The 27,957-nt window shown below is 39.1% G+C and overlaps 1 protein-coding gene across 1 annotated transcript; it reads right to left on the bottom strand.

The window, feature by feature from the left end:
• Positions 1-27,932, bottom strand: LOC139737229 (NXPE family member 3-like). The gene is made up of 3 exons (XM_071647905.1): positions 27,786-27,932; positions 1,386-1,814; positions 1-279 (listed from the first exon to the last, which is right to left on the bottom strand). Exons 1-3 carry the CDS (start codon positions 27,930-27,932, stop codon positions 103-105), a joined length of 753 nt encoding a protein of 250 aa, XP_071504006.1. The 3' UTR covers positions 1-102.
• Positions 27,933-27,957: the final 25 nt, after the last annotated feature.

Here is a 27,957-nt window from a genome sequence, read left to right as displayed (position 1 = left end):
TCTTAGTCAACATTCACTTAACATATCAACTAATCCAGTTATCACAGGCATACAAACGACATAGTCATAATCGGCTTTCTCTCGAGAGTAAAAACAAAAATCTTACTCTTGGAAAAACACTTGTTCCTCCGGGCGCAAGTATGTGAGTTGCAATTTCGAGATGAGCTTGTTATCCGAGTTGTGCCAATACCAGTCCTCACACGTTAGGTTCGGGTGTCTCGGCTTTTCACAGAACCACGGCACCACGGATCCCTTATCCGTGAAATCGCATTCATTGCTCTAAACAATAAGAGAAAAAGAACAGCAACTTCAACAATAATCATGATGATACTGATAGCAGTTTATTGCCAAACTGACAATGAAAATGATAATTGAATAATGACGATAATGACAATGACAAGAATGTCATCAAAAGCGAGGGATTATTAGACAGATTGGTGAAGATATGAGGTATGAGTTTCATCGAACTTTCATTTCAGATGCCTTGTCTGCCTTGGTATAACTAACACAACAATGTCGGAATTTCGGAGCTTGGGTATTATTTGTGCAAAGTTCATCGAATCACTGCTGTCAACCAGGGATAGCCTGGTGGTAGTGTCGCTGCCTAAAAAGCAGTAGATGACAGGTTTGACTCCCGGCGTCTTGTTTTTGTTTTTGTTGTGTTTTTTTTTTTTTAACAAATCTCATTTGTACAGAGGGCAGACAAATTGAAGAAAACTCATACCTCAAGAATATCATTGATTGTAAAAGATATGATGAGGATGAAGATAGATGATAGATACAATGATAATGATGATAAAACAATCATCGTCATCGTATCTTCATCATCATCGTCGTCATCATCATCAAAGAGCTGATAGTTAAGAACCTATAGAGGGAAGACTTGTGTTTATTTTGAAAGAGGGAGTATGGGTATAGTCTCATATTATGTATTAGACTACCTCAATAAAACAACTAGTATTTCGATTGAGCACAATATTATATTACTGGACAATGCTGTTTCAGCGGAATACTGTGTCTGCGAAGAAAAAGAATAATTCAATGAAGACGAGACATGCGCGAGTTGCCTCCTAGGGATGAGAAATTACGATTAAAGAAATGTCATGGTGTGTAATGTTGACGGAGGCCTACATCACTGTTCCGGGCGATATCAATGGTTGATAGGGATCCTTTGATTTGGTACCATTAGACGAATATACATGTAATGTGACATGTACTGTGTAAACATAATGCTTTGAAAATGTTTGATATAACACTCCCGAGTTTGAAGTCCACTTTTCATCAGAGACAAAGGGATATAAAAGCAGAGTGACAGAACATACTGAAACTGTAAATACCTCTTTGGCGGTAACCTCCCCTCCCCCATTAATTTTGTGAATGATTACCTTATTTGCCACGTGGTCAATATCGCAACCGGTGACCTCGAGGACTTCCCCTTTCTTGAATTTAGCCAGATATCGAGCTCGTGAGGGAAATTCAGCCTGCATTCTGTCCATTATGAACGCGGCATGTCCACCTAGAACCAGCATTACGTAGACCTGTACCCTCCCCGGCCAGCGTAGCGTGAAGTCGGCATGGTATGTCCCGTTGCCGAGATCCACGATCTCGCCGTCCGTTCGCGAAGATGCCTTGACTTCATTGGAGACGATCTTGGCGCGAAAGAAGTCGCCTCCTATCTGCCGCGATCGACCCTTTTCATCCCTGGCCGTGATAACGACTCGAATTTTGTCGCCAACCACGAAGGATTTATTCCTCGGTATAATCTCATACGAGGACAAAGTGGCATTTGTTACACGAGCAACGCCTTTGTTGACCTGCAATATGAATAACACATCATAATTATCATATCATCTCACTTGGGTGTTCTTTCCTCGAAAACGCACTATAACATTGACACACACACACAGACAAAAGAAAATCACATGCTCTATTTATTGCTTACAACAGATTGATTTTGTCGGTGCGTCCCTAAGATTGAAATTGTCCTTCTTTGCCAATTTCATGCTTTGATGAATCAATATTAATCTGCTTCTGTCTCAGACTGTTGCTATATACTTTTTCATAATAAGATATGGTATAGTGGGGCAGATATGTGAAAAATTTGCTCACATCCGGCGGAAATTGTGAAATTTTGCACAGAGGGGTATTTTGGGGCGCTGATTTCAAAAATTGCCGGATCCAAGAGATCTGACTACTGGGTCGGCCGCCATTTTGAATTCCAATATGGCCGCCATGACGAAACGACGAAATCCCTATATCTTTGGTTCCACGTGACCTGTACACTGATAATTTGCTACAGAAGGGTATTTCTACATTCTCAATTCAATAATGGATTGATATTAGAAGTCTATCAAACCTCATGGCCGCCATTTTGAAATCCAAGATGGCCGCCAAGACGAAACGTTGAAAAAGCCCTATTTTGAGTTCTAAATGACAAACGGAGCTCAAATTTGGTGCTCCAAGGTATGTGAACATATAAAAGTAAATAAAAGATAAATTTGTCATGCCAGACAAGCTGCATGGCCGCCATTTTGAATTCCAATATGGCCGCCCAGACAAAGTACAGTTGATAATCCCTATCTTGAGTTGTAAATGACGAGGCGTTGGTATTAGGACACAAAAGTGTATTAACATGTTGGATTCAATAATGGATGAATTCAAAATGTTCGGCAAGCTGCATGGCCGCCATCTTGAATATCAATATGGCCGCCCAGACGAAAATGTTGAAGTTCCCTATCTTGAATTCTTAATGGCAAATAGAGGTAAATTTTGTTGCCCAGATTTCTTTAGAACGTGCCGATTTGAATAATTGGTCAATCGAAATGTGTCTGACCACCTGCATGGCCGGCATTTGAATTCCATTATGGCCGCCCAAGCAAACATCGGGACTTAATTAGATCCCGCATGCACGTGGTGCAAAAAAAAAGTGCAGCAAAAAGCCGTAATTCACGTTCACTGACGTCATAATGTAGGCCTACATACTCCAGCAGTGCGCACCCAATGAAATTACAAATGCGCGCTCAATCACTTATTCATTGTAAACAATGTCCAAGTCTTGTGTACCGTATTTGGAATACATTCCTACGGACATCGTGGGAACTCGCCTACGTCATGTAGTTGACTGATATTACCAAATAAAGGTAAATGAGATTTGTTCATTAAACCGTATTATATAAAGAAAATAATACTTAGGTTTAAGGTCGTGACGTTTTCGGTCAGATGCAGCTTGTTCTTATAGGGGTAAAAATGTCCTGGAACATGCAGTCGTTTGTGCCTTGTGCATGTTGCACCATATAAAATACCCCTGTACGTGATGCATCTCTACTGACACATTTGCATTTCTGCATTATTTGTTTGATATCAGAATGAATTGAGAATGATCATGATAAAGACAAACTTTGTCTCTAAAAGGTTGACACAAGGTCAGTTACTGGCAGTTTGCACGCTGTAAAATTTCGAAGTTTTTGATAGAATATGTTAGCTTTATTTGTATTTTGTATTTTTATTTGTTAGCTGCTTCATGAAGTTTGTAAATGTATAACTATGAAATGCTTTGATTTTCTTATCAAAATAGTCTTGCGACATTCATTCCTCTTGACGCTGTTACATATTCTACATGTATGTTCTTGTCCATCTATACTTATATAAACACATGATTTTCAGTACGTCTACTAGACGTAGGGTATATTTGATGTACCAGTAAGCACGTTGAAATATTCCGCAAGACTTGTTATTCTATAAAAGGCACTGAGAAGATAAAGACCGTAACAGAAACAGAATCTAGCATTACTGTTGTCATTCCAATAATTTCTTTATTTCACATTCTTTCTCTTCATTATCAATTACTGGACTCGAAGAAGACATCGTCAACAATGGCAAGTCCTATAGACTGGAACATTTGCGCTCTTCGTCAGGAACGTTCCGAGACTGAACCACTAAGAGATGCAAGTAGAGCGAGCAATCAGTCAAGTAGAGATGTTTATGAGACTCTAGCTCGAAACCTCAAGACATTGAATCATTTAGATGCCTTGCCTGGCGGGATAAACATCTGCAGACTAAATGACGGTTGTGGTATTGCAGAAACCCTAGCTGCGCATGCTGCCAAATTAGTAGAGCAGATAAGCCGAAAAATTGTGCAAAATTTGACTAAAGCATGAAACTTTCACCAGTGTTAGTACATGTTATAAGATTCATTTTAAGATCGGGAGGTAAGTCTGAATTGACCTCTGATGACCCCCAAAGGTCAATGACCTCAAAATTTGATAAACATTGATATTTTGCGTCATTAATTAATGTTAAATATGGTAATGATGTACTAAAGACTCATTTTTCTTACAGTGGAATTGTCTTCATGTTCCATAGAACCCTGACAGGTTTACTTTTGACCTCTGATGACCTGCAGAGGTCAATGACCTCAAAATATCAGAATATTGATATTTTGTCATTGATTAATGATAAACACGGCAATGATGTACTAAAACCTTTTTTTTAAACAGTGGAATTGCCTCAATGTTCCGCAGATCCTGGACAGGTTTTTAGCTTTGACCTCTAATGATCTCCAGAGGTCAATGACCTCAAATTATCAGAATTTTGATATTTGGTGCAATTAGTTGATGATAAACATGATAACGATGTCCTAAACATTCATTTGTGTTACAACTGAATCGTTTTCCTATTCCTCAGATCAAGGGAAATTATTTACACGTCTCTGCCTTTGACCGCTGAGGACTGTGACAGGTCAATGACCTCAAAATATCAAAATATTGATATTTGATGTATATTCAATGGTTAACTGTATACCTGGTGTGCTATTATGCATTATGCTATTAGCATTTATGCTACAAGAAGTGTCTTCTCATCCCACAGAACATTGGCCATCACGGTACCCTATGTATATCCAACTTTGACCTCCAAGGACAATGTGAGGTCAGACTTTTAGAATATCAAAATTTGTGTAGGACTGCAAATATTGATGTTTGGCTTCATTGGTTTAATCCTGAATGTTTAATCATGTACAAATCACGCCTTGACGTTATAATCAAAGTATATGTATGCATATTCCACAAAGCACTGGTTCATAGTAACAGGTCTCAGGAATGTGAGCGGTCAATTACTTCAGAAATGAAGCTTACATGTCTTCATCAGTGATGGCAGTGACCTCAAATATAATATTTATGTTTGGGTTAGTTATGCAGACTAGCTTGCATGAAATTATGCGCAACATTATCCAATTTGCACTGGACAAAATTTGTACGCTTAAACATGGAAGGTGGGGAGAGGAGTACCATATTTTGGGTTGATGCTTAATGGTTTGTGAACAGGCATATGGCAAACTAAGTCCCTTGAACTGGATGAAAGGATGACAGATGCTAACTAGAAAACAACAGGCCCACCTCATCAGGTGTACGTCACAAGCCAAACAACCCAAGTCGTACAGCACATGAGTTACGCAGCCCACGAGTCATACATCCCGTGACCTAAACACTAGATGAACAAGGTCAATGAGCTCGGCATCAAATATAATAGGCCCAAAAGCTGAGCGGTCCGTGAACTCGACACTCGACGAAAACAAGGCCCACGAGATTAACATATGTATTACATCAGAAAGCTTAATCTATTCAGTGTAGGTCTTGTGGACCTCCCCCTCCCCCCCATGTGTCGGACCCTTATGGGCCTGGTTTGCCTATACTATAAGTATAAGTGTCAAGCTCATGGGCAATGCTACCTAGTTTCGAGCTGGCGGGCCTGTGTCGGTCAGTGTCAAGCTCGTGGGCTGCATGGTTCCGATGAATAACTCATGGTCCTGGAGCATATAAGTGACGTCATGGACCATTTGGAAAGCGACATACTGTGAGGCATAACATGCATTCCACATGAAGCAACCCTGTGTCTTGCAACTTGCTATTGTCATCCAATTAAGTTTGGGTCATTACGTCAGGCAATTTTGGGCATTTTTTAATGACCTCTTTAGGTACCCTCAATTCAAAATAGGAGTGGAACTAGTATTTACTCTAATTGTCTTCTTTATGCTCGATACTCCTTAACACTTGGGCCTGGCCAAGAGTTGTGCCCCCATGCCCAAATATTGGTTGTTTCCAATATGCCGCCATCCGGTTTGCATCCAATGTGTGAATCAGGGTACGCTGACAGCGGGTAATATCACCTGCATGATCCGGTTAAGACTCTCTGCCAGCAAGTTAGTGATGATTCAGTGTAACCTGCTGAAATTGGTCTAGATCCATACCCTTGATCTCTTTCAAGACAGGGCAGCATCTGCGTCTTCAGTGAAGCACGCGATCGGCACACCAGGATCTCCTCCACGACTTAACTGGATAGACATCCTGAGGTCAGCCCAGCGTTCTTATAGGTGCACAGCCACTGTATGCGATCAGTCATCAGAGTCTTCCAGTGGCAATATCTAAACAGTTTGGGTGAAGGCAACCTTGTCTCTATGATGAGTGCATTGCACATAGAGTACAGGATGCACGAGATGATATAAGAAAGCTTCTTTTTGATTCGCGGGATAGGCTACAATCCTTTCTCAGGTAGAGGTTCTGAATTATCGGGTCGTGCTCAGTCTGCACACAGTGAGCTGAACACCATATCAAGTATGCGTGTATAATGATTGTGTGTAATGATATGGGAAAAATGCATGGAAAAATCAAAATACATGTTTATGTATTTTACGTGGAATCAGTTCCTGTCTGTTGTCTTGGCAGAAATGCACCAATCTTGCGATGTTGTTGTTTATTATTTTCCCTCTCCATCACGGGTACATATGGAACGTGTTGATCAAAGTTTTTGTGATGTCGGAAAATGCGAGGCTGTATTGTAGGTGGCCTTCAATTTGTTTTTCACATTATACTGGCATGTGTAACAGACTGTAACTCACCAAGATGCCTCTTGAAATGTTTTGAAAAAAAGTTCTGCTTGATTTCACATGAGCGGATGATTATCAGTTGTCTTTCTACTATCATCTTGTGTGAAACAAAGTATTGTTTCTATTCAAAAGATAGCGTGCCAATTAGTCTGCACTTATTGTTGGTGCTCTATAGGCCCTATAAGACAATCAAACCCACCTTCAGCCTAGACATTCATAGGCGTTGTGGTGTAGAGGGGGATCTGAACATCTCTCATGAAGCGAGACTTCTCTTTTCTTTTCTTTTCCCCACTAACAATGTGAAACAAAGATATCCGTAGGCGTTGTGGTATGTAGACGTGGTGGAGCGAGACTTCTCTTTTCTTTTGTTTTCTTTTCCCCACTAACAAATAAGTTTAGCAGGAAACATAGAAGCATTCGCACATACTGTTTACATTTCCCATCACATGCTTTTAAATCGGAATTTTCATGTAATTTACACATTTTGCCAGGAAAAGAATTACCAAGAACTTTCTAACACAACACATGTTCAAAAGAAACCATTTGGTTCATATATAATTTACTCTACGGAGTGATTCATAGGGGCCTACTTATCACCGTCCACGTACTCGAACAGTTTTCGCTAAAGATACAAGTATGTTTACAAGACTGCAAACATTAGAATGATTTGCCCCTTAACAAATCAGACTACATCTCTTGAAATGTCTTCAAACGTAAATTAAAGTAATTCCTCTTAAATGATTACTCTCTTATCTATCTATCTATCTATATATATATATATATATATATACATACATATATACACATACTGTCCTACTTTAGTGGGGGGGGGGGGGAGGGTTCCACAAATTGCTCAAATCCGATTTAGTGATATTTTCCTGAAAAAAAAATATGGCTTAGAAATCAATCCTGTGAGATATGTCATTGGAATCGCCAGCGCAATATTATTTTGTTCATTTATAAGAAATAAATCGCATTTGTCACTTGCTGCCTTTTGTCAGGGTGGGGCGGTACAGGTTTGACAGATCTGCGAGAGCATTATACAGTGCAATTAATATTTCTTCACCGGGGACATGGTGATGTGCACTTTACAATTTCATGTTCAATTTTCCTAAAGAGTACACCTTAAGTGGGGCGGCGGAATTGTGTGTGTGTGTGTGTGTGTGTGTGTGTGTGTGTGTGTTTTAAGTGTGGGGGTGGGGTAGGGCTCCGGGGCAGCGTTTTTGGCAAGGGTCAATGGTCGATTTTTTAATTATGCTTTTTCCGTTTTCAGTATGCACCAGACCAGATTAATAAATAGGACCATCCAATGCTCTCTATAGAACATCATCATGTTTACCATTAATCATGATGTCAAACATCAATATTCTGATAATTTGAGGTCATTTAACTGTCGAGGTCATCAGAGGTCAAAGGTGGAACTGCCTGTGCTCTTTGGAATATATGAAGACAACGTCATTATTGTGTAAGTTCCCTAAAACTCCTTACTACATTCTCCAAGCCGGCGACCAATTATTGTACAGAGGCGGATAGATATTGGATTGGTCTGTCACCTTCTCTCTGTACTGGTCGGGGGTTAAATACTCACATAGACACCAATCATCACCAAAATTCCAAAAGTAGAAGAAACTAAATATTGTTCCACAACACCAAATGCAAAATGCGTTAGAATGATAAAATTTACATGGATAACACCAATGCTACTAACGGCATATTTATTCCAACGACCTGCCTTCCTGTAGGTCTGAAACAAAAAACTTCTTCACAAACAAGTTTCTTTCCTCACAACTTAGTTCAGCATTCCACTCATCACTTAGGAACGTCTTTACGGCTTTTGAGACCATTTCATATACCGTCTTATTCTATGGGAAATGGAGGGATTTAGTTAGTAGGGAGAAATGATGCTAGTAGGTGTGGTCACTTATCTCGACATCGGTACGGTCGACGAATGAGGTCCTCGTCTGCATGTCATTGTCGATCTCGTCAGTGTGGCTGGGCCGTCCGTTGAGTGGTATGCTGTCGCGCTCTCATTAGACTCTTCGTCACCATCACTGTCCACTTTGTATCAGTCTGACAGGGCGCTTTAACATCTCCGATGACACCAGTTGACTATTTGGAGTTTGTGATTGCACTCCAAATTGGCGTAAACCAAAGTTTTGTCTTATCGTGACGCACAGTTTCTCCTCATGTGCTGCTGCTCGCGGATTCAGTTACGGCAGTCAGATCCTCATCACATTCACAGCGTCGATAAAGATTAGTTGATTGACTTGGAGAGGGCATGATGTACCAAGGAAGGGGAACTCCTGTCTTTATCTCTGTGGTCTCCAACTATTCTCAAAGTTCCTCAAAGTTCCAAAATGCTCTGCAGCCTTTGCTTCACTATATAGTGTGAAGCCGCTCCCATTGTGCTTGCCACTATAACTGATTTCTCGGCTCAGACATGTTTTTTTATAACTAATTTACTAACAAACTTCCTTTCTCTAAAGCATGTCATTGGCTCAATCTTATATTGGGGCGTGGTGTTCACTAGAAATTAATTCCTTATTGGTCAAAATGTTCAATTTGCTCCTCCTATTCGTTTCTGTGAGAATTCAATTTTGTAATGATTCATCTCAATTTCTGATTAATTCGCCCACTGTCTGTTAGTTTCTTCATTCACTTCTTCTCTGTAACCACTGGTAAAGACTTTATTGTTTCTTGTATATCAAAATGACAAACCAAATGAATATTAGTGTCCTTATGACAACCAACGTCATCGTTGTTCTGGGTCGTTGTCCCTGAATTTGTCTTTGGAGTTCCTGTTTGACCCACTCCACTAAACAATAAATGCTAGAATAGAGGAATACATTCTGGTAGGAGGGCCACCTTCCAGCTCAGAGGGTCATTTATGTTTGGGGATCAGAGGGCAAAAACACGTCATCACGTTATTTCCCGTAATTTGGCGCGGGGCTTTGGGGATGGAGAGTGCTGACCACTAACGGGGAAAGTAGCCAATGTCAAACTCATAAATTCCTTTCACCATAGAATTTTCTTGGAAGAGGGGGGTTTGAAAAAAAGGGAACAGCTGGAAGGAAGATACTAGTAAACGGTTTTAAAAACTCCTAGAAGAGGAAAATACTTAGCATATTGGTGTCACAGGGTGTCTAGGAAAACGACTGCAGTGATCTGTTTTCTTTTACTCTATTCTATTCTATTCTATTCTATTCTATTTTATTCTATTTTGTCCTTTATTATAAACATGTGCTAGTAGCCATCTGGGCTACAATTGTGTTTGTTTTGTACATCCTCTAAAGATCACCAGAGGTCAAAGGTAGAGCCCTGTCTGTGCTCTTTGGAATATGAAGACAATTTCTTGTAAAACAGATATGCTTGTTTTGTACATCTTAACCATGTTTATCATTAATTAATGCCACCACAGATCAATATTATGATATTTTGAGGTCATTGACCTCTAAAGGTCTCCAGAGGTCAGAGGTAGAAACCTGTCTTTGCTCTTTGGAATATGAAGACAGTTTCATTGTAAAACAGATAGCTTGTTTTACACATCTTAATCATGTTTATCATTACCTAATAACATCATAGATCACTATAATGGTATTTTGAGGTCATTGACCTCTAACGGTCATCAGAGGTCAAAGGTAGAAACCTGTCAATGCCCTGTGGAATCAGAAGAATTGTAGTACAAATGCATATTTAGTGCAGCGTAACCAACGTCTAGGCCTATCTTTCACAAATGCCTTCAAACATAAATATTCTGATATTTGAAGTTCATTGACCTCTGGAGGTCATCAGAGGTCAAATCAGACTTACCTCCCGATCTTAAAATGAATCTCATGGTATGTACTAACACTGGTGAAAGTTTCATGCTTTAGTCAAATTTTGCACAATTCTCATGATTTTGAGGGCTTAACCGCTCTACTAAATGGCACAAAACCTGTTATGTGCGGTGTAGCAGTTCACGTGTGGGCAGGGCGAAATCAAGGGCAAAGAAGCGAAGTGCACACCTCAAACTTGATGAAACTTACTCGCCTGTCAAGAAAAGACTTAGAACAAGTTTCGCATCTCCATCCATTGAACAGAGTAACGCTAGCACATGTTTCTTTTGTGATAGAATTATCAGTCATGACCAAACAGTTTGCAATGCAGCAACATTCAATCTAGATTCCAATGTTCGAATGATGGCGACAGAACTGAGAGATGCAAAACTTCTGGCTAAATTGTCAGTACGTGATATGACGGCATCAGGTGCTGATGTATATCACAAGAAGTGCCTGACTGCTCTCCACACCAGATACAGATCGTTTGTAAGAAAAAAAGAGGGAACCAGTTCAAGTGAAACCATGCAACCAGAATCAGTAGCATTGACCGAACTGATATCCAACTTGGAAGAAATGAAGTGTAAAGATGATAGTTACACTCTGTTCAAGTTATCCGATCTTACCAAGCTTTACAACGAACGTCTGATACAACTAGGAGGCAATATTTCAAAGAAGATCAATTCAACTCACCTTATGAACAAGCTTCTCAGACAGCTGCCACAACTTGAGGCACATAAAAGCAATCTTGAAGTGGTGCTGACATTCAAAGAGGATATTGGTGAGGCTCTACTGAATGCTTGTAGACAACGCTCAGATGACGACGCAGTCATTCTCATGAGAGCTGCGCAGATTGTGCGCAAAGATATTTTGCAAAGGCAATATCATTTCAATGGATCCCTAGTTGAGGAATCATACAACAACGCCCCACCATCATTGACAGCGTTGATGCAAATGATCCTTGCTGGAACAAGTATACAGAAACAGACGGCGATGAACAGAAGCTTGAGCGTCCCTGTACAATCCTTGACCCAACTTGTAACGTTCAACACCGTAAAAAGAGGGAGGGCGGAGACTGCCGCAGGAGGCTTACGTCACAACGTGGAGCGTGAAACATCACTGCCCCTTTACCTGGGTCTCCTCATTCATAGCAAAACAAGAAAACGGGATCTCGTTGACGTTCTTTTTCAACGTGGTTTGTCTGTTTCCTACGATCGCATACTGCAAGTATCCACAGATGAGGCCAACAGAGTTATCGAGATATACCGACAGGACGGGGTGGTGTGTCCGACTGCATTGCGAACTGGGTTGTTCACAACAGGAAACCTAGACAACATAGATCACAACCCATCATCAGTATCAGCACGAAGTTCATTTCATGGAACCGCGATATCACTGACGCAACATGTGTCACAGGACAATCGAGGTACCATTCGAAATCATGAGAATGTTGCTGAGAGTGAGAAGAAAACGCGTCCCAAAGCCATAACCGCCTTGCCTGAATCTTATTGTGATGCCCCTCCTGCAGCATTTCCATCTCATCTTCCTATTCCAAGGAAACCCAAGACTCCGCCCACTCCAAGTGTGTCCATTGGAATACAGGACAAAGAAAAAGAGTGGCTTTCGTTTGTACAAAGTCTGCTGGAGATGAAGGCTCATGAGAGTGAAGAGAATATCTCCTGGTCAGCGTACATGGCACATCTACAGGATGAAGCTCCTCGGCCACCTGCAATTACTGGGTTGTTACCTCTTTTTCGAGAGAGTGCTGACACACTAATAATGGTGAAACATGGCATGAACCTAATCAAGCAGGCAACCGAATTAGTTAACCCAAGACAAGTTCCGGTTCTGACAGTTGATCAACCCATCTATGCTAGAAGATCCAGTGGACATGGCCAAGCATGTATGGTGAAGACAAATTTGTGGTGATGCTTGGAGGACATCATGTGGAGATGGCTTTGCTAAAGGTGATCGGCGACTTCCTCGATGGGAGTGGTTGGACTAGTGTAATGACCAGTGCAGGTGTATCAACAGAAGGAAGAGCTGAGAGTCTTCAGAAAGGTTCGCAAACATCGCGGTCACAATGGGCACACCAAGTCACCGCGGCATCACTGTACGCTTTGCAGCGAAAAGCATATAATGACTACCAAACGACATGTGCAACTGAGAATTTGCGAACATTTGATCTTTGGAGCCAGAAGATGGCTAGAGAGTATCCCCAGTTTTGTTACTGGAACAAAGTCCTGCAGTTGGAGTGTCTTCTTTTGGCATTCATTAGATCACAACGGGAAGCAAACTACTTGCTGTATGTGGAGACCCTCACGGCAATTATCCCATGGATGTTTGCCATGGATCACTTCCATTACGCCAGATGGTTAAGAGTTCATGTAACGGACCTTCAGGAACTTCCCAACAATGCCGAGGACGTCTACCATGCATTCGTCGAGGGGAATTTCGTAACTCAGAAGTCATCACACAAATTCTCCTGTCTGGCACACGATCAGATACACGAACAACAGAACTCCATAGTGAAAGGTGATGGTGGAATCATTGGGATCACCGAAAATGAAGCAGCTCTTCGCCGGTGGATGGTGGCTGGCTCAGAAATAGCAAGAATAGTCAGTGAATTTGAGGACCAGCTTCAGACTCAGAAGGAAACTGATGTCCGCCACCACGAACAATTGCCTAGTTTCCAGAAAGCGTTTGCATTACCTCAGCAATGCAATCGATTCGTTCGAGAAACTAGGAAAACCTTCCAAAGAAGAGAGTAAGGACCTGTATGTGCTTGACAACAAGGTCATCATGCCTGATGAGGTGATTGCCGCAATGCGATCCGTTGAGGAAACTGACAAAGCACAATTTGCGGAATTTGTTGAGAAGAGAATCCAAGACCCATCTGTCGATTTCTATGAGAACATCAGAAAGAACAATCTTGCACTGTTTAAATCAAAGACAAAGAAATCACCTAGAAAGTCTCAGACAAACATCGCAAACGTGAAAAGTAATGTTGAGCTGTTCTCTCGCATGTACATTTCATGCCAAGCTAGGGATGGTGATCTTGACGCTTTCTTTGAACAGGAGTGTCATGGTTGGCAGCTAGGGATGGTGATCTTGACGCTTTCTTTGAACACGAGTGTCATGGTTGGCCCCCGGCACTGGCTGAAAATATCAGCACAATGCGCCCGGCAACCAGAAAAGCTGATCTTGTACCATGTCTGGAAGCCTTAGCACCACGACCTCATGATACACCCAAGACAGAAGTTTTCATTGTCATTGTTCAGTTTCCTTGCAGCTGCTCTGCAAATGATGATGGTTCCAGACGGAAAGACACTACTTACAACACATGAAGACGAGGTTAAATCAAAGCCCGCTTCTGATGTTTGTCAAATTCAACCATGTACACACGAAGAAGCTGATTCGAGAATGCTGCTCCATGCTTGGCATGCATATCTGAAGGGCTACCGAAGTATCACCATTCAAGCAACTGACACGGATGTGGTTGTGTTGGCTATCGCAATGGCGAGCAAAACGGAAGGTTGTGCAATGTGGTTGGCATTTGGTCATGGTAAGAACTTTAGGCACATTACTGCTCACACTATTTCGACTCACATTGGTCCTGAACGCTCATGGGGGCTTCTCTTCCTGCACGCTGTTTCCGGATGCGATACTGTTTCTGCTCTCTCTGGCATTGGCAAAAAGAAAGTGTGGGACACATGGAATTCCGTGCCAAACTTGACGGAGGTCTCCAGTCGTCTCTTAAATGCACCAGCAGAAGTGACAAACAATGACATGGACAACATAGAGAGGTTGTTCGTTGTCCTGTACAGTAGAACCTCCCCTCTTAAGAAAGTGAACGAGGCTCGCAAACAACTGTTTACTCAGGGAAGCCGACAACTGGAGAATATTCCACCTACAAGGGAGGCTCTTCGTCAACATGTGAAAAGGGCAGTTTTCCAGGCTGGTCACGTATGGGGACAGTCCCAAGTTGCAAACCCAGAGCTGCCTTCGCCTGCAGATTGGGGATGGGCGAAAAATGACGATGATGTCTGGCATCCATTCTGGACAGTAATGCCAGAAGCGTCAAAAGGGTGCCGAGAGCTGGTCAAGTGCAAGTGTAAAAAACGGTGTGCTGGAAATTGCAGATGTTCCGCAGCCAATCTACCATGCACAGAACTATGTGTCTGCTCAGGACAATGCTTTCGTGATGAGCTGTAGAAGATGAGATCGAGAAGGAGTTCCTTGTTCTCATTTGAAAATGTGACTGAAGAAGACATTGTGACAGCTGTTAAAAGTATGCCAATGAAAAACTCATATGGAATGGACACTATACCAATAACATTGGTAAAACCTGATATGCGTATAATTCCAAAACCACTTCGGAATATATGTAATCTTTCATGCATTTGTGATTGCATTCGAGAACAATGAGAGGTCTCAAAAGTTATGCCAGTGTATAAAAGTGGCAGTCAAAGTGAGATGGGTAATTAAGAACCCATATCTATTTAATCTGTTATTACAAAGGTAATTGAAAAACTCAACTTTAAGCAGTTGTGTGATTATTTGAATAGAAATTATATCATAAACCCAAATCAATCAGGCTTCAGACATGTCCATTCCACTATGACTACTTTCCTTATTGTGTCAAAGAAGAAATGCTCCATAACTTATATAAGGATGAAATGGTTGGAATGGTGTCCATTGACCTCATAAAGGCATACGAAATTTTGTGAAGAATTCATATTATGTAAGACAAGAACAGAAGTTGGGAAAAGAACTCTTTCTATTCGAGGAGGCCAGAGTTGGAATCGGTTAGCTTATGATTTGAAATGTAGGCTCTCTCTGTCCAGTTTCAAACGAGCTCTTGAAATATCTCTTCTGCAGCCTAAGCAACTGCTCAGAATGTTTTTTTTTCTCTCTTTTAGGACAATGCTTTCGAGATGAGCAGTAGAAGATGAGATTGAAAAGGAGTTCCTTGTTCTCATTTGAAAATGTGACTGAAGAAGATATTGTGACAGCTGTTAAAAGTATGCCAATGAAAAACTCATATGGAATGGACACTATACCAATAACATTGGTAAAACCTGATATGCGTATAATTCCAAAACCACTTCGGAATATATGTAATCTTTCATGCATTTGTGGTTGCATTCGAGAACAATGAGAGGTCTCAAAAGTTATGCCAGTGTATAAAAGTGGCAGTCAAATTGAGATGGGTAATTAAGAACCCATATCTATTTAATCTGTTATTACAAAGGTAATTGAAAAACTCAACTTTAAGCAGTTGTATGATTATTTGAATAGAAATTATATCATAAACCCAAATCAATCAGGCTTCAGACATGTCCATTCCACTATGACTACTTTCCTTATTGTGTCAAAGAAGAAATGCTCCATATAACTTAGATAAGGATGAAATGGTTGGAATGGTCTCCATTGACCTCATAAAGGCATACGAAATTTTGTGAAGAATTCATATTATGTAAGACAAGAACAGAAGTTGGGAAAAGAACTCTTTCTATTCGAGGAGGCCAGAGTTGGAATCGGTTAGCTTATGATTTGAAATGTAGGCTCTCTCTGTCCAGTTTCAAACGAGCTCTTGAAATATCTCTTCTGCAGCCTAAGCAACTGCTCAGGATTTTTTTCTCTCTTTTAGGACAATGCTTTCGAGATGAGCAGTAGAAGATGAGATTGAAAGGGAGTTCCTTGTTCTCATTTGAAAATGTGACTGAAGAAGATATTGTGACAGCTGTTAAAAGTATGCCAATGAAAAACTCATATGGAATGGACACTATGCCAATAACATTGGTAAAACCTGATGTGCGTATAATTCCAAAACCACTTCGGAATATATGTAATCTTTCATGCATTTGTGATTGCATTCGAGAACAATGAGAGGTCTCAAAAGTTATGCCAGTGTATAAAAGTGGCAGTCAAAGTGAGATGGGTAATTAAGAACCCATATCTATTTAATCTGTTATTACAAAGGTAATTGAACTTTAACCAGTTGTATATGATTATTTGAATAGCAATTATATCATAAACCCAAATCAATCAGGCTTCAGACATGTCCATTCCACTATGGCAACTTTCCTTATTGTGTCAAAGAATAAATGCTCCATAACTTAGATAAGAGTGAAATGGTTGGAATGGTCTCCATTGACCTCATAAAGGCATTCGAAACTTTGTGAAGAATTTATATGATATAAGGCAAGAACAAAGGTTGGGAAAAGAACTCTGTCTATTCGAGGAGGCCAGTGTTGGAATCGGTTAACTTATGATTTGAAATGTAGGCTCTCTCTGTCCAGCTTCAAACAAGCTCTTGACATATCCCTTCTGTAGTCAAAGCAACTGCTTTGGATTTTTTTCTCTCTTTTTTTCTCTTTCTGTCTCTATTTGATATTGTCGAAATATTATGTCACTGTAGCTTTTTGTTCTGTTTTCGTTTTTTTCTTTTGCTCTACTTTTTTAAAATGTTTCGTTGTTTTTGTTGTTACCTGACACTTGTCACTTTCTCTATTACTATTTATGTAGTTTGTATCTATTTCTGCTATTTTTATGTTGCTCAGATATACTCGGATTTGCAGAAGAACAGCTTTGCTGAAGCAAATTGCCGTAATTAAAATAAAATAAACTGAAACTGATGCCGAAACTGAAACGTATGGCTGCACAACTGTTGATTATTGCTGTAAGATATATGGCCTACACAATGCATAAGAAACGTGTGCAGCAATGCTGCAACAAAATTTCCCTCTATATGCCATTTGGCACTCAAGATAGGGGATTTCATGATTTTCGTCTGGGCGGCCATATTGAAATTCAAGATGGCGGCCATGCAGCTTGCCGGACATTTTCAATTTATCCATTATTCAATCCAACATGTTAACATACTTTTGTGTGCTAAATGCCAGTGGCTCTTCATTTACAACTCGATCAAGATAGGGATTTTCAACACTTTGTCTGGGCGGCCATATTGGAATTCAAAATGGCGGCCATGCAGCTTGTCTGGCATGACAAATTTGTCTTTTATTTACTTTTTTATGTTCACATACCTTGGTGCACCAAATTTCAGCTCCGTTTGTCATTTAGAACTCAAACTAGGGCTTTTCAACGTTTCTTCTTGGCGGCCATCTTGGAATTCAAAATGGCGGCCGTGTGGTTTGTTAGACATCAAATATCAATCCATTATTGAACTGAGAATGTCGAAATACCCCTGTGTAGCAAATACCAGTGCTACAGGTCACGTGGAACCAAAGATATAGGGATTTCGTCGTTTCGTCATGGCGGCCATATTGGAATTCAAAATGGCGGCCGACCCAGTGGTCAGATCTCTTGGATCCGGCAATTTTTGAAATCAGCGCCCCAAAATACCCCTATATGCAAAATTTCATACTTTCCGCCGGATGTGAGCATTTCGACCAATTTTTGTTAGATATCTGCCCCACTAGTAGGTAAGTGTAGAAGAAAGTGTTTATCGTAATAGGTGTAAAAAAGGTCATTAAGATTCATTGATAAAAGAGATAATAATTATTTATTATCATTTATCACAGAAATGTGTTGATATTCATCATGTTCCACCTTCAGAACGTTCCCAGCAGTTCAATCATGGAGAGGTCATTGGAGAGATAACATGAACGAATACTTTCTAAGCTGTAGCTCTAAAATGTTTTATTAATTTGTTTTTGCAATACATTTAAAGTATAGACTTTTGATAGATGGCTGAGATTCGTAAAACTTTTTTCTAATGCTTGCACAGCTGCTTTTCTTTTCATTTCTGATGTTGGTTTTGTGTGTGCATGAGATCATTGTTTGTGAGTGAGAAGTGTGTGTCAATATAAAAACGTGTTTTGTAGGAGGGGCATGTTCCCATATACACTCCTCCATTAGTCATCTCACAACTGCCAATTTACGTGGGTAACTTTTTCCACAGACTTATCAACTATTAATGTATATTTGCATGTTAAGGGTATGTGTTTGATTACGTAGCTGTGAACTATTCCATTTCGGGTTAATTTCATATATTTCATTTCATTTCATTTCATTTCATTTGCAAAAACGCAAAACATTTACATACACAAAGTAACACAATTATATCAATACAATGTAGTAACAAAGAAAAATAGATTAAATTAGTAATACTACGCAACACGTAGAAGCAGATGAAATTGCACTGAAATTAGAATTGCAGGAAATGGAGGAGACGTGCTGAAAGGTCAAGCTTGTATTTTGCAGTCTCCTCGTGGACAAAATAACTAAATAACATCAAGGAATCAAGTTGCTTAGATATGTATATAATACACACACCTTATACGCCCTAATTTAATGATATACTGTTAACAAAATTCATACTGTTCAATTGTTTCTTTCTACAAATCATTGATGCTGAGAGTAGTAATAGGCGAGCAAGTAATAAAACATGGTGGCTTCCCTGGAATCTACTTACATGTATACTGTTCGGTAATATACAATTTCGGAGTTTAATGGGCTTACCACGCAGGATATGGCAGCCAAATTTTCAGAGGGAAAATGAATTTTGATGGATTTTGATCATCAAATAAGTTATCAAAATGTGTTTGATAACCGAGTGTTTGAAAAAGAGTTTGATAGATGAGTTATCAAAAGTGCTTGATAACTCAATGATCGAGCTACAGCTATACTGTGGCTACAGTTCAAATCAATTCAAATCATATTTTTATTCCAATACCATAGATTTTGCGATACAGTTACAAAAAAAAAAGTAATACGAAAATCAAAAAAGGTATCATGCGTAACATTTTGTTCAAAGCCATTAACTCCTCGAAACTCTAACACGCTTATACATATGTTAAACAATGAACTGAAACTTGTTCAGTCCTGGATCCACGCAAACAAGTTGTCACTAAATATTGATAAGACGCATTATATGCTGTTCAGCAGTTCTCTGCACTCTGTTTGTGATTATGTTAAGATCAATGGTATCAATTAAAACAGGTAGATAGTATTAAGTTTCTAGGACTTTACATTGATAGTGATCTATCCTGGAAAACCCATATTAACTATAAAAGTAAAATTTTGTCCACAAATATTGGAATTTTAAAGAAGCTGAAATATTATTTCCTCATACATATATTACAAATTATATACCCAACAATGATTTCCCCTTATAGTCCATGGGCCAAGACCCGAAAAATGGGTTGTTGGTACCATCTGAGGTGGCACAACCTTTTTAGTGTCAGTTTGTTTGTCGGGCATAGATATGCTTATCAAGCTATGATAGCATTTCCAAATGAGTAGCTTAGTCATAATAAATGAATTTTTTACCAATTTGGTCTCGTTTTTATATCCCTATACTTCTGAATCGAAACTAAACCGCTATACAAAGAAGAGCACTGCCTTCTGTATGTCCACAGGTGTTCTGTTGTAAACGCGGAGCGCTTAGTCTTTATTTAAGGCAGCGAAGGGAATATCCAAAGGGTTATGATGTCCACAGCTGTCACGCGGTACGCTTAGTCTTTATCTAGACCAATGTACCATTATCATATCTTAAGTTCCTCATAAAAGGGATTATCTACACTGTTTTTATACTACCCTATCAACAAATACATCAGTTTTAAACAAACATCACTCTGTTCATTTACAATATCATTCATTATAATGTATCGTAGTGTACCGGTACATTGTTTTTGCATTATCCTATATTGTTGGAGGGAAATAAAGCGACATTGGCGTGGTATCAGCGTTTTCACCGTAGCGTTTTCGCCGGAAAATGATAAATAATTGAAAGATACGGTAAAATTCACGAGGAATTGCTTTTGTTGTTGTTGTTGTTTTTAGATAAAAGGATATACACTGTTAAGTATCATACGCTTTGGATATTTCCTTCGCCGTCTAGAATAAAGACTAAGCGCTGTGGACATCATAACCTTTGGATATTCCCCTCGCTGCCTTGAATAAAGACTAAGCGCACCGCGTTTACAACAGAACACCTGTGAACATACCATAGAGCTGCATTTTACAGCTCTATGGAACATACAGAAGACAGTGCTCTTCTTTGTATAGCGGTTAGTTTCGATTCAGAAGTATAGGGATATAACAACGAGACCAAATTGGTTAAAAATTCATTTACTATGACTAAGCTACTCATTTGGAAATGCTATCATTGCTTGATAAGCACATCTATGCCCGACAAACAAAATGACACCAAAAAGGTTTTGCCACCTCAGATGGTACCAATATCTGGCCTGGCCCATGGACTATTACCTCAACTATGGAATTCTAGTATGGGGTAATTCGTCCAGATTTTTGCTTGATTTGCTTTTCCTTCTTCAAAAACGCGCCATCAGAATTATCAATAACCTATTTATCTCATACAAATGAATTTTTTCACAAGAATAAAATTTTGAAATTGATTGACTTGTTTGATTACAACCTAGGTATTTTCATGTAAAAATACTCCATGAATGATAATCCTGATGTTTTTCTTCACACGTTCAAGAGAAACTACTCAATTCACAATTATCCCACCCGCCAACGGGACGCTTGTCACCTTCCACGTACTCTTTTAGCGATGAAAACAATTATGTATGCGGGACCGAAATACTGGAACGAGTCCCCCCTGAACCCACAGGTTGTTTATCACTATCATCCTTCAAATGCAAATTAAGACAGTATTTATTAAATAATTACATTAATTCAGCTCATTGAAATTCTGTTTTGTGCTGTCCAGGACTATTCCGCTATCATGGCTATACTGTACCAGGCCCGTAGCCAGGGGGGGTGCGTCGGGTGCGTACGCACCCCCCCCCCCCCCAAATTCTGAAAGGTCCACTTTTTCATAATAACGGTTTTTAGCAATTCTCAAGATAACAATCCAAATAAGTATAAAGACACATTATATGCTACGTAAATGTGGAAGAGTACGTTTAACAATGTTAAAATTAATTGTACGAAACCCTTTTGTTGTATGAACCATCGGATCGTCCCCATGCACACAAACACAAATGTTATGTATCAATTTGTGCGAGCTTTTATTATATTGGCACTGCATGCCATGGCCCTTGGCGCGTGTGACCGGTGTTTATTTTTCCACTGGCCGCCCGAGTACGTGCGATTCGTGGATGACATTGAGGTTGACACTTGCATTTTTTCACAGGAACAGAGGTAAGTGGATGAAAATCTAATAGCCTCAAGTTTACATATATGATAAAAATTAAAGAAATTTCCTCGAAATTACTATAATCGAAAACCTGAGACATTTTATATCTACGTCTCACAAAGATATAGTACATGTATATATAAGTACATGTTGGCATGATAATGCCTGGGGATAGATTATTATGTCAACTATTTTCCATTATGAATGCATGCTCCAATCAAATTGTGAAAAGGTGGTCATGAATTAGCATTTCTTACGAACGATCAGGAGAGACAAAACAAAATGAAAGGCCTGTCTTACTCCAGTTCTCTATTAGTTATACATTTTCTCATGTTGTGACAGTTCGATTGGTTCTCATTTTGAAGTGAGCCAAAACCTAAGAACATTCTCACTTATAATTTCCAAAGAGTATTATGCAGGCACGCAAACTCATTTTAGTTGTATTTCATTTAAATGTAATGGGTAAGAGGGTATGAGAGAGAATTGAAAGTGCTGAGCTATGAAGTAAAATGGTAAAGTAAAAAGTTTGTCAGATAGTATTACAAAAGAAACTCATTCTTTTTTGTTTGTTTATTTTATCATTATTTACTTATCTCTCTTCTAACTTAAAGGTAGTGGATCTCTTTGCAGCCCAAATTCGAAAATGCCTAGAGACAGCTAGTAACCAAATATACTACTATAATTTAATAAATAAGAAATAACCATTCCAGTATGTATCTTAGTGTGCCCAGTAAGACAGATCAAATCAAATAGGAAAACATCTGAGCACTAAGCCTGAGGTCTGAATTTGCACTCAACTTCTTCCAGTGGCTAACGGATGATTTTTGAATTTCACTGACCTCCAAATTTCACAAAGAAAACCTTCTTAGCATGATGGTTAATATGACATTTGACTGATATTGGAGATGTTTGCGAATCGGATCTACTACCTTTAATATTATTAAATCTAAAATGATTATTTGAAAGTTCGGAAATGCTGGAAATATCCTACCACAAGGAGGCAAAATATAAATGGTTCACATTTACAATTCATTTTGTTTTAAAAAATTTCTTATTTATTTTCGTTTTTGACAAACTCGCATACCAACGGCTGATATACTGTATAATAAAGTGAATGTTTCATCTTCCAAACAGCATCCAATGGGATGGAAAACTCCAACTGAAAGGTGGACACCGTGACCATACTCGCTAAAGAAAACGCGTAATAGGGGTCGTTTTTTCTCACGGATTAGATGCCGCCCCCCCCCCCCCAATCCATAAAGTGGGGGGGGGGGGGGCAAAACGCATTTTTGCCCCCCCCCCCAAAAAAAAAAAAATCCCCCCCCCCCGCAAAAAAAAATGATAATAATAATGATAATAAAAATAAATGAATAAACAAAGAAAATAAAATAAATATGTATATATATGAATAAAAGGGAAAAAATATGGCTAAAAACGGCAGCTTTTGGACTGTAAAATGTCAAAATTTTCAAGCTCGCTCTCTTCGCTCGCTCGTATCCAGCAGTTGAGCCCGGTGCGCCTCCCCCTTAATTTCTAAAGCGAAAAACATAGCTACGACGGCAGTTGTTGGACTCTAGAATGTCAAAATTTTCAAGCTCGCTCGCTTCGCTCGCTCGCATTGAATCGTTATGCCATTCTCCTAATGTTGCTGACAGTAATTGCCAGTAATTGCGCCGATGTCCCCATCCTTTGATTTCCAAAGCGAAAGATAAATATAGCTACAAACGGGAGTTTGGGGACTGTAAAATGTCAAAAATTTCAAGCTCGCTTGCTTCGCTCGCTCGCATTGAATCGTTATGCCACTCTTCTCATGTTGCTGCCAGTAATTGCCAGCAGTTGCGTCCGATGCCCCCCACCTTAATTTCCAAAGCGAAGATATAGCTACAAACGGGAGTTTTGGGACTGTAAAATGTCAAAATTCTCAAGCTCGCTCGCTTTGCTCGTTCGCATTGAATCGTTATGGCATTCTCCTAATGTTGCTGCCAGTAATTGCCAGCAGTTGCGCCCGATGCGCCGCCCCATTAATTTCCAAAGTGAAAGATAAAGCTACAAACCCCAGTTTTGGGACTGTAGAATGTCAAAATTTTCAAGCTTGCTCGCTTCGCTCGCTCGCATTGAATCGTTATGCCATTCTCCTTATGTTGCTGCCAATAATTGCCAGCAGTTGCGCCCGATGCGCCCCCATTTATTTCAAAGCGAAATATGTAGCTACAATTAAAACTCCAGTTTTGGAACTGTAGAATATCAAAATTTTCAAGCTCGCTCGCTTCGCTCGCTCGCATTTTATTGTTATGCCATTCACCTTATGTTGCTGACAGTATATAATTTGTCGATCGTTTCACACCGTCATTCCATAATCCATGTAAGGAAAACTTACAATGTTCCTCAATGACTGCGTTGTTGAATGTATCACATTCCGCAATGTATTGTAATCCCATTATTGCTCACGCACACACGCACAAGCATACAGACCGTCAAAATTACTTTATGGTTCCCCCCATGCATTGCCATGTTTCGACCCACCGTACGCCACTTTACACACACACACACACACACACACACACATATATATATATATATATATATATATATTTATATATATATGTATATATATATATATATACATATATATATATATATATATATATATATATATATAATAGATGTGTGTGCGTGTGTGTGTGTGTGTGTGTATGTGTATATTGTGTAACATATGCATGGTCTAATCTTGAGCCCCCTCCAATGTTTGCCCCCCCCCCCCAATCCAAAGCTGCTTCCGGCGCGCCTGACGAGCGTATATTATAATCAAAGGGTATCAAAAAGGCCGAAATTTGGGAAAATGGTATATTGTTCAATCATGATGAAGTACTTCTTTAGGGTGCAGGAAACATTTAAGGAATACTTGTTTTTAAGGCCCGAAAAAAATCATATGATCATTACTCGTTTAGGGGCCATTTTGAAAGTCCATGTATGAGCATGGTGTCCACCTTTTAATTGTCGCTACCCCTCCCGGGACAGTATCAAAGGACCGTTTTGTTAATTAACGCAATCCCCCCTTCCTTTAAAAATCCTGGCTTCAGGCCTGCTAACGCGGGTATACAATATAAAAAATAAAAGTTAAAACAACACCGGGAAAATCACTATTCTCAATTTTGCGGCGCGCTACGCGCGCAGAGTCTCGAACACAATTAAACTTTGCAACTTCCTGGCAAAATGAGTTTTTACTATTTCCTAGATGAAATACCGTAACGCGATTGCATGCAACAGACAAAAATACAAATTTCCTCGAGACTTTAAAACGTCATTAAAACAGTCAAAATTCACAATTTGCGGCGCGCTTCGCGCGCAAATTCTTATACAACTTTTGTAGTTCGGTCGTCCAAAGAATGTATATATATATATATATATATATATATATATATGTAATTGTGTGTGTGTGTGTGTGTGTGTCATCATTGGTATTGGTACCGAAGGTCCGTTTTTTTAGTGACCGCACCCCCCCTTGAAAAATGCTGGCTACGGGCCTGTGTACTCCATTGTTGTTGTCATGTTAAACCAGACTTTAAGAGCCCAGCTGTTTGCGCCCTTAAACTATGTCACTGTGTTCATGTATATTTTTCCTTCTTTAAAGATAGCTGGGACGAGGTAACAGCTGTTATTTCAATTCTCACTGCACTGTAATTGGTTGTTGAATGTCCTTTTTTCCGGATTTGCAATGCATGTGTTCCCTTCTTAATACACGGAATGTATACATTTCTAATAACGTCTCAACGGTATCATTGTTATTATGATTATATTGAGTCATATTGTTATTATTGCTAGAACGGCAATGGTTCATCCGCCTACAGCATGTGGCTTTTCCGACCCCTAATCTGCATTAGAGAAGAATTTGCTATATAACTGTGTAATTGTACTTTTTTTATTTTGTTTTTCTCTTATGTTTCGGTCATTGTTGTACCCGTGGTCCCCATCTCAATCTCAAACTCGATTTTAACTGGAACCTACGCTCAACAAGCTCGCTTTTAAGTAGGTTCCTTCATATTTTTTAGCATTCATTCACAGATTCCAAACTTAACAGATCGACGACTATCATGTTTTATATGTTTGCAATATTCTATGTATATGTCTCCAGCTGGATATCATGTATTTCATTTAATTTTGTTATATTTGATGTATTTTTTCATCGAGAAATATGAAAATAAACTGAAATTGAAAAATTGAATTGAATTAAACTATTGGAAAAGAGAGGCCGACGTAGAACACAAGTATGTATATAAGAGATGTGAGACACTCAATGAATTATTGAGCTTACAAAATAAAAATGGAAAGTAACGAAAGGATACAGAATGTTATATGATAAGCCTTTCCATTTACCCTCCGTAAGTGTAGTTAAATAATCTCTTCCTGTCCTCGTGGGTCGCGTAAAACGGACTCAGGTGTATGATGGGCAAAACGGATCACTGTGATCCGTCAACTGCCACTTATCGTATATAAGATTTTAATAATAATAACAAAGATAATAATAATAATAATAATAATAATAATAATAATAATAATAATAACAACAACAACAATAATGATAATGATATGACACATTAATGCAGCGCTTAATACAACATGTTTCGAAGCGATTTTCCACTGATTCTGTGATAGAGGGATTTACATTTTTTTTTCCTGTCTCGTTCAAGGCCCCGGTATTTATAGTGAAACATCATGGACCAATAAAAGAAAATTTGGTTTAAAAAAAAGATATGATAGTGAATGCAGATATTAATCTTTTTATTCTACCAAAAAAAAAAAGGAAATGCAGACATGCAGATTGGAAAAAAAAAGTACCGATGATGTCCTTTCCATCTTAATAAATAGCTATGAAACAACAAAAAATAAACCACCTTCATCATGTTTCTCTACACATATGCATATGAACGCAATGTATGATAGTTGATACATAAATTTAATGCTGAAAGATGCGTACAGTTAAAAGCATTGATACGTTCATAGGGCAAACACAAAACGGACCCACGGGTTCGTTTTGCCCCCGAGACAAAGTCCGTTTTGGTCGACAATAATCGTCTGGGAAAATACCACGCCCAACATGTCCACGCACATAGCTACTCTACACTATACTGAAACAAATGCGAATTCATACATCACTCACAGAATCCATGCTGGATGATAAAGTCACTCAAAATCACAGTGAGAAAGATAAAATCATTCCCCAAAATAACCTCTAAGGAATACCATAAAACAGCATCAGCTATACCTCTCATTTTGTTCAGTTCAGTTAAATTCAATTCATTTTTTACATATTCCACTTTCTCAAAGACATTTCAAAATAATTGGTAGTAATACAAGAATTCAAAATGCATGCAATCATGATTGTCTTTTGATTGAAGAGAGAGAGAGGAAAAAACAGAACATAGTGAACGCAAATATTAATGGTCATATCATGATATAAAGGTGTCACAACGAAATAATAGAAATATGATGGGGCCTACGTTAAATCTATGATTGTAAAACTGTATATCCCAAAGTTCGTAGACGTGATATTATTACGGAGAATTGATATGTTTATATTGACCAACTGAAATATGTCCAGTACAAAAATCAATATAAAGAATGAACTAATAGACCACATATTGTACAAACTGTACAGATTTCGTCATGTTTGAAAAAGGAATAGGCCTACTATGCCATACTATGTGCGAAAAAATACTTTGTTTGCTACTGTAGAAATGACATATTGATTTCAACTGGCTGTTTGCTTATACATTTTCTTCAAAGAAGAATTCACGATAATGCTATCTAGATAGGCCTATATAGAACTATTAGCTGTATCTACAGAGACAACGGGGTGGGTACGTTTTACCCAAGGGATTCGTTTTATCCCGCTTTCCCTTCCACTGAGTTGAATAAAAATCATACTATGGATATCAGCTTAAAGAAAAGAGTAACAAACCTTTGTGAATTGCCGTTCCGTGCGCTGTGGTCGAAACGACGAAAGCACGGTTAATGAATCAATATCAACCAGGAAGAAACAGGTTGATATCAATAAAAAAGCACCGACAATGTAGATTATGAATTTGACAGGTATCCTTTCAGCCATTTTTCACCGTTCCCCTATGTACAGC

Source organism: Diadema antillarum, unplaced genomic scaffold (assembly GCF_040938485.1).
Source record: "Diadema antillarum isolate AM-2024a unplaced genomic scaffold, OU_Dant_1.0 seq00000687_RagTag, whole genome shotgun sequence".
NCBI lineage: Eukaryota > Metazoa > Echinodermata > Echinoidea > Diadematoida > Diadematidae > Diadema > Diadema antillarum.
This window is presented reverse-complemented; position numbering and strand designations above follow the sequence as displayed.

Coding starts and splice junctions, on each gene's coding strand:
- LOC139737229 (XM_071647905.1), bottom strand. CDS start 27,932: ATGGCTGAAAGGATACCTGTCAAATTCATAATCTACATTGTCGGTGCT. Junction 1,815..27,785: donor CGGAACGGCAATTCACAAAG/GTTTGTTACTCT, acceptor TTCATATTGCAG/GTCAACAAAGGCGTTGCTCG. Junction 280..1,385: donor TTGACCACGTGGCAAATAAG/GTAATCATTCAC, acceptor CTTATTGTTTAG/AGCAATGAATGCGATTTCAC.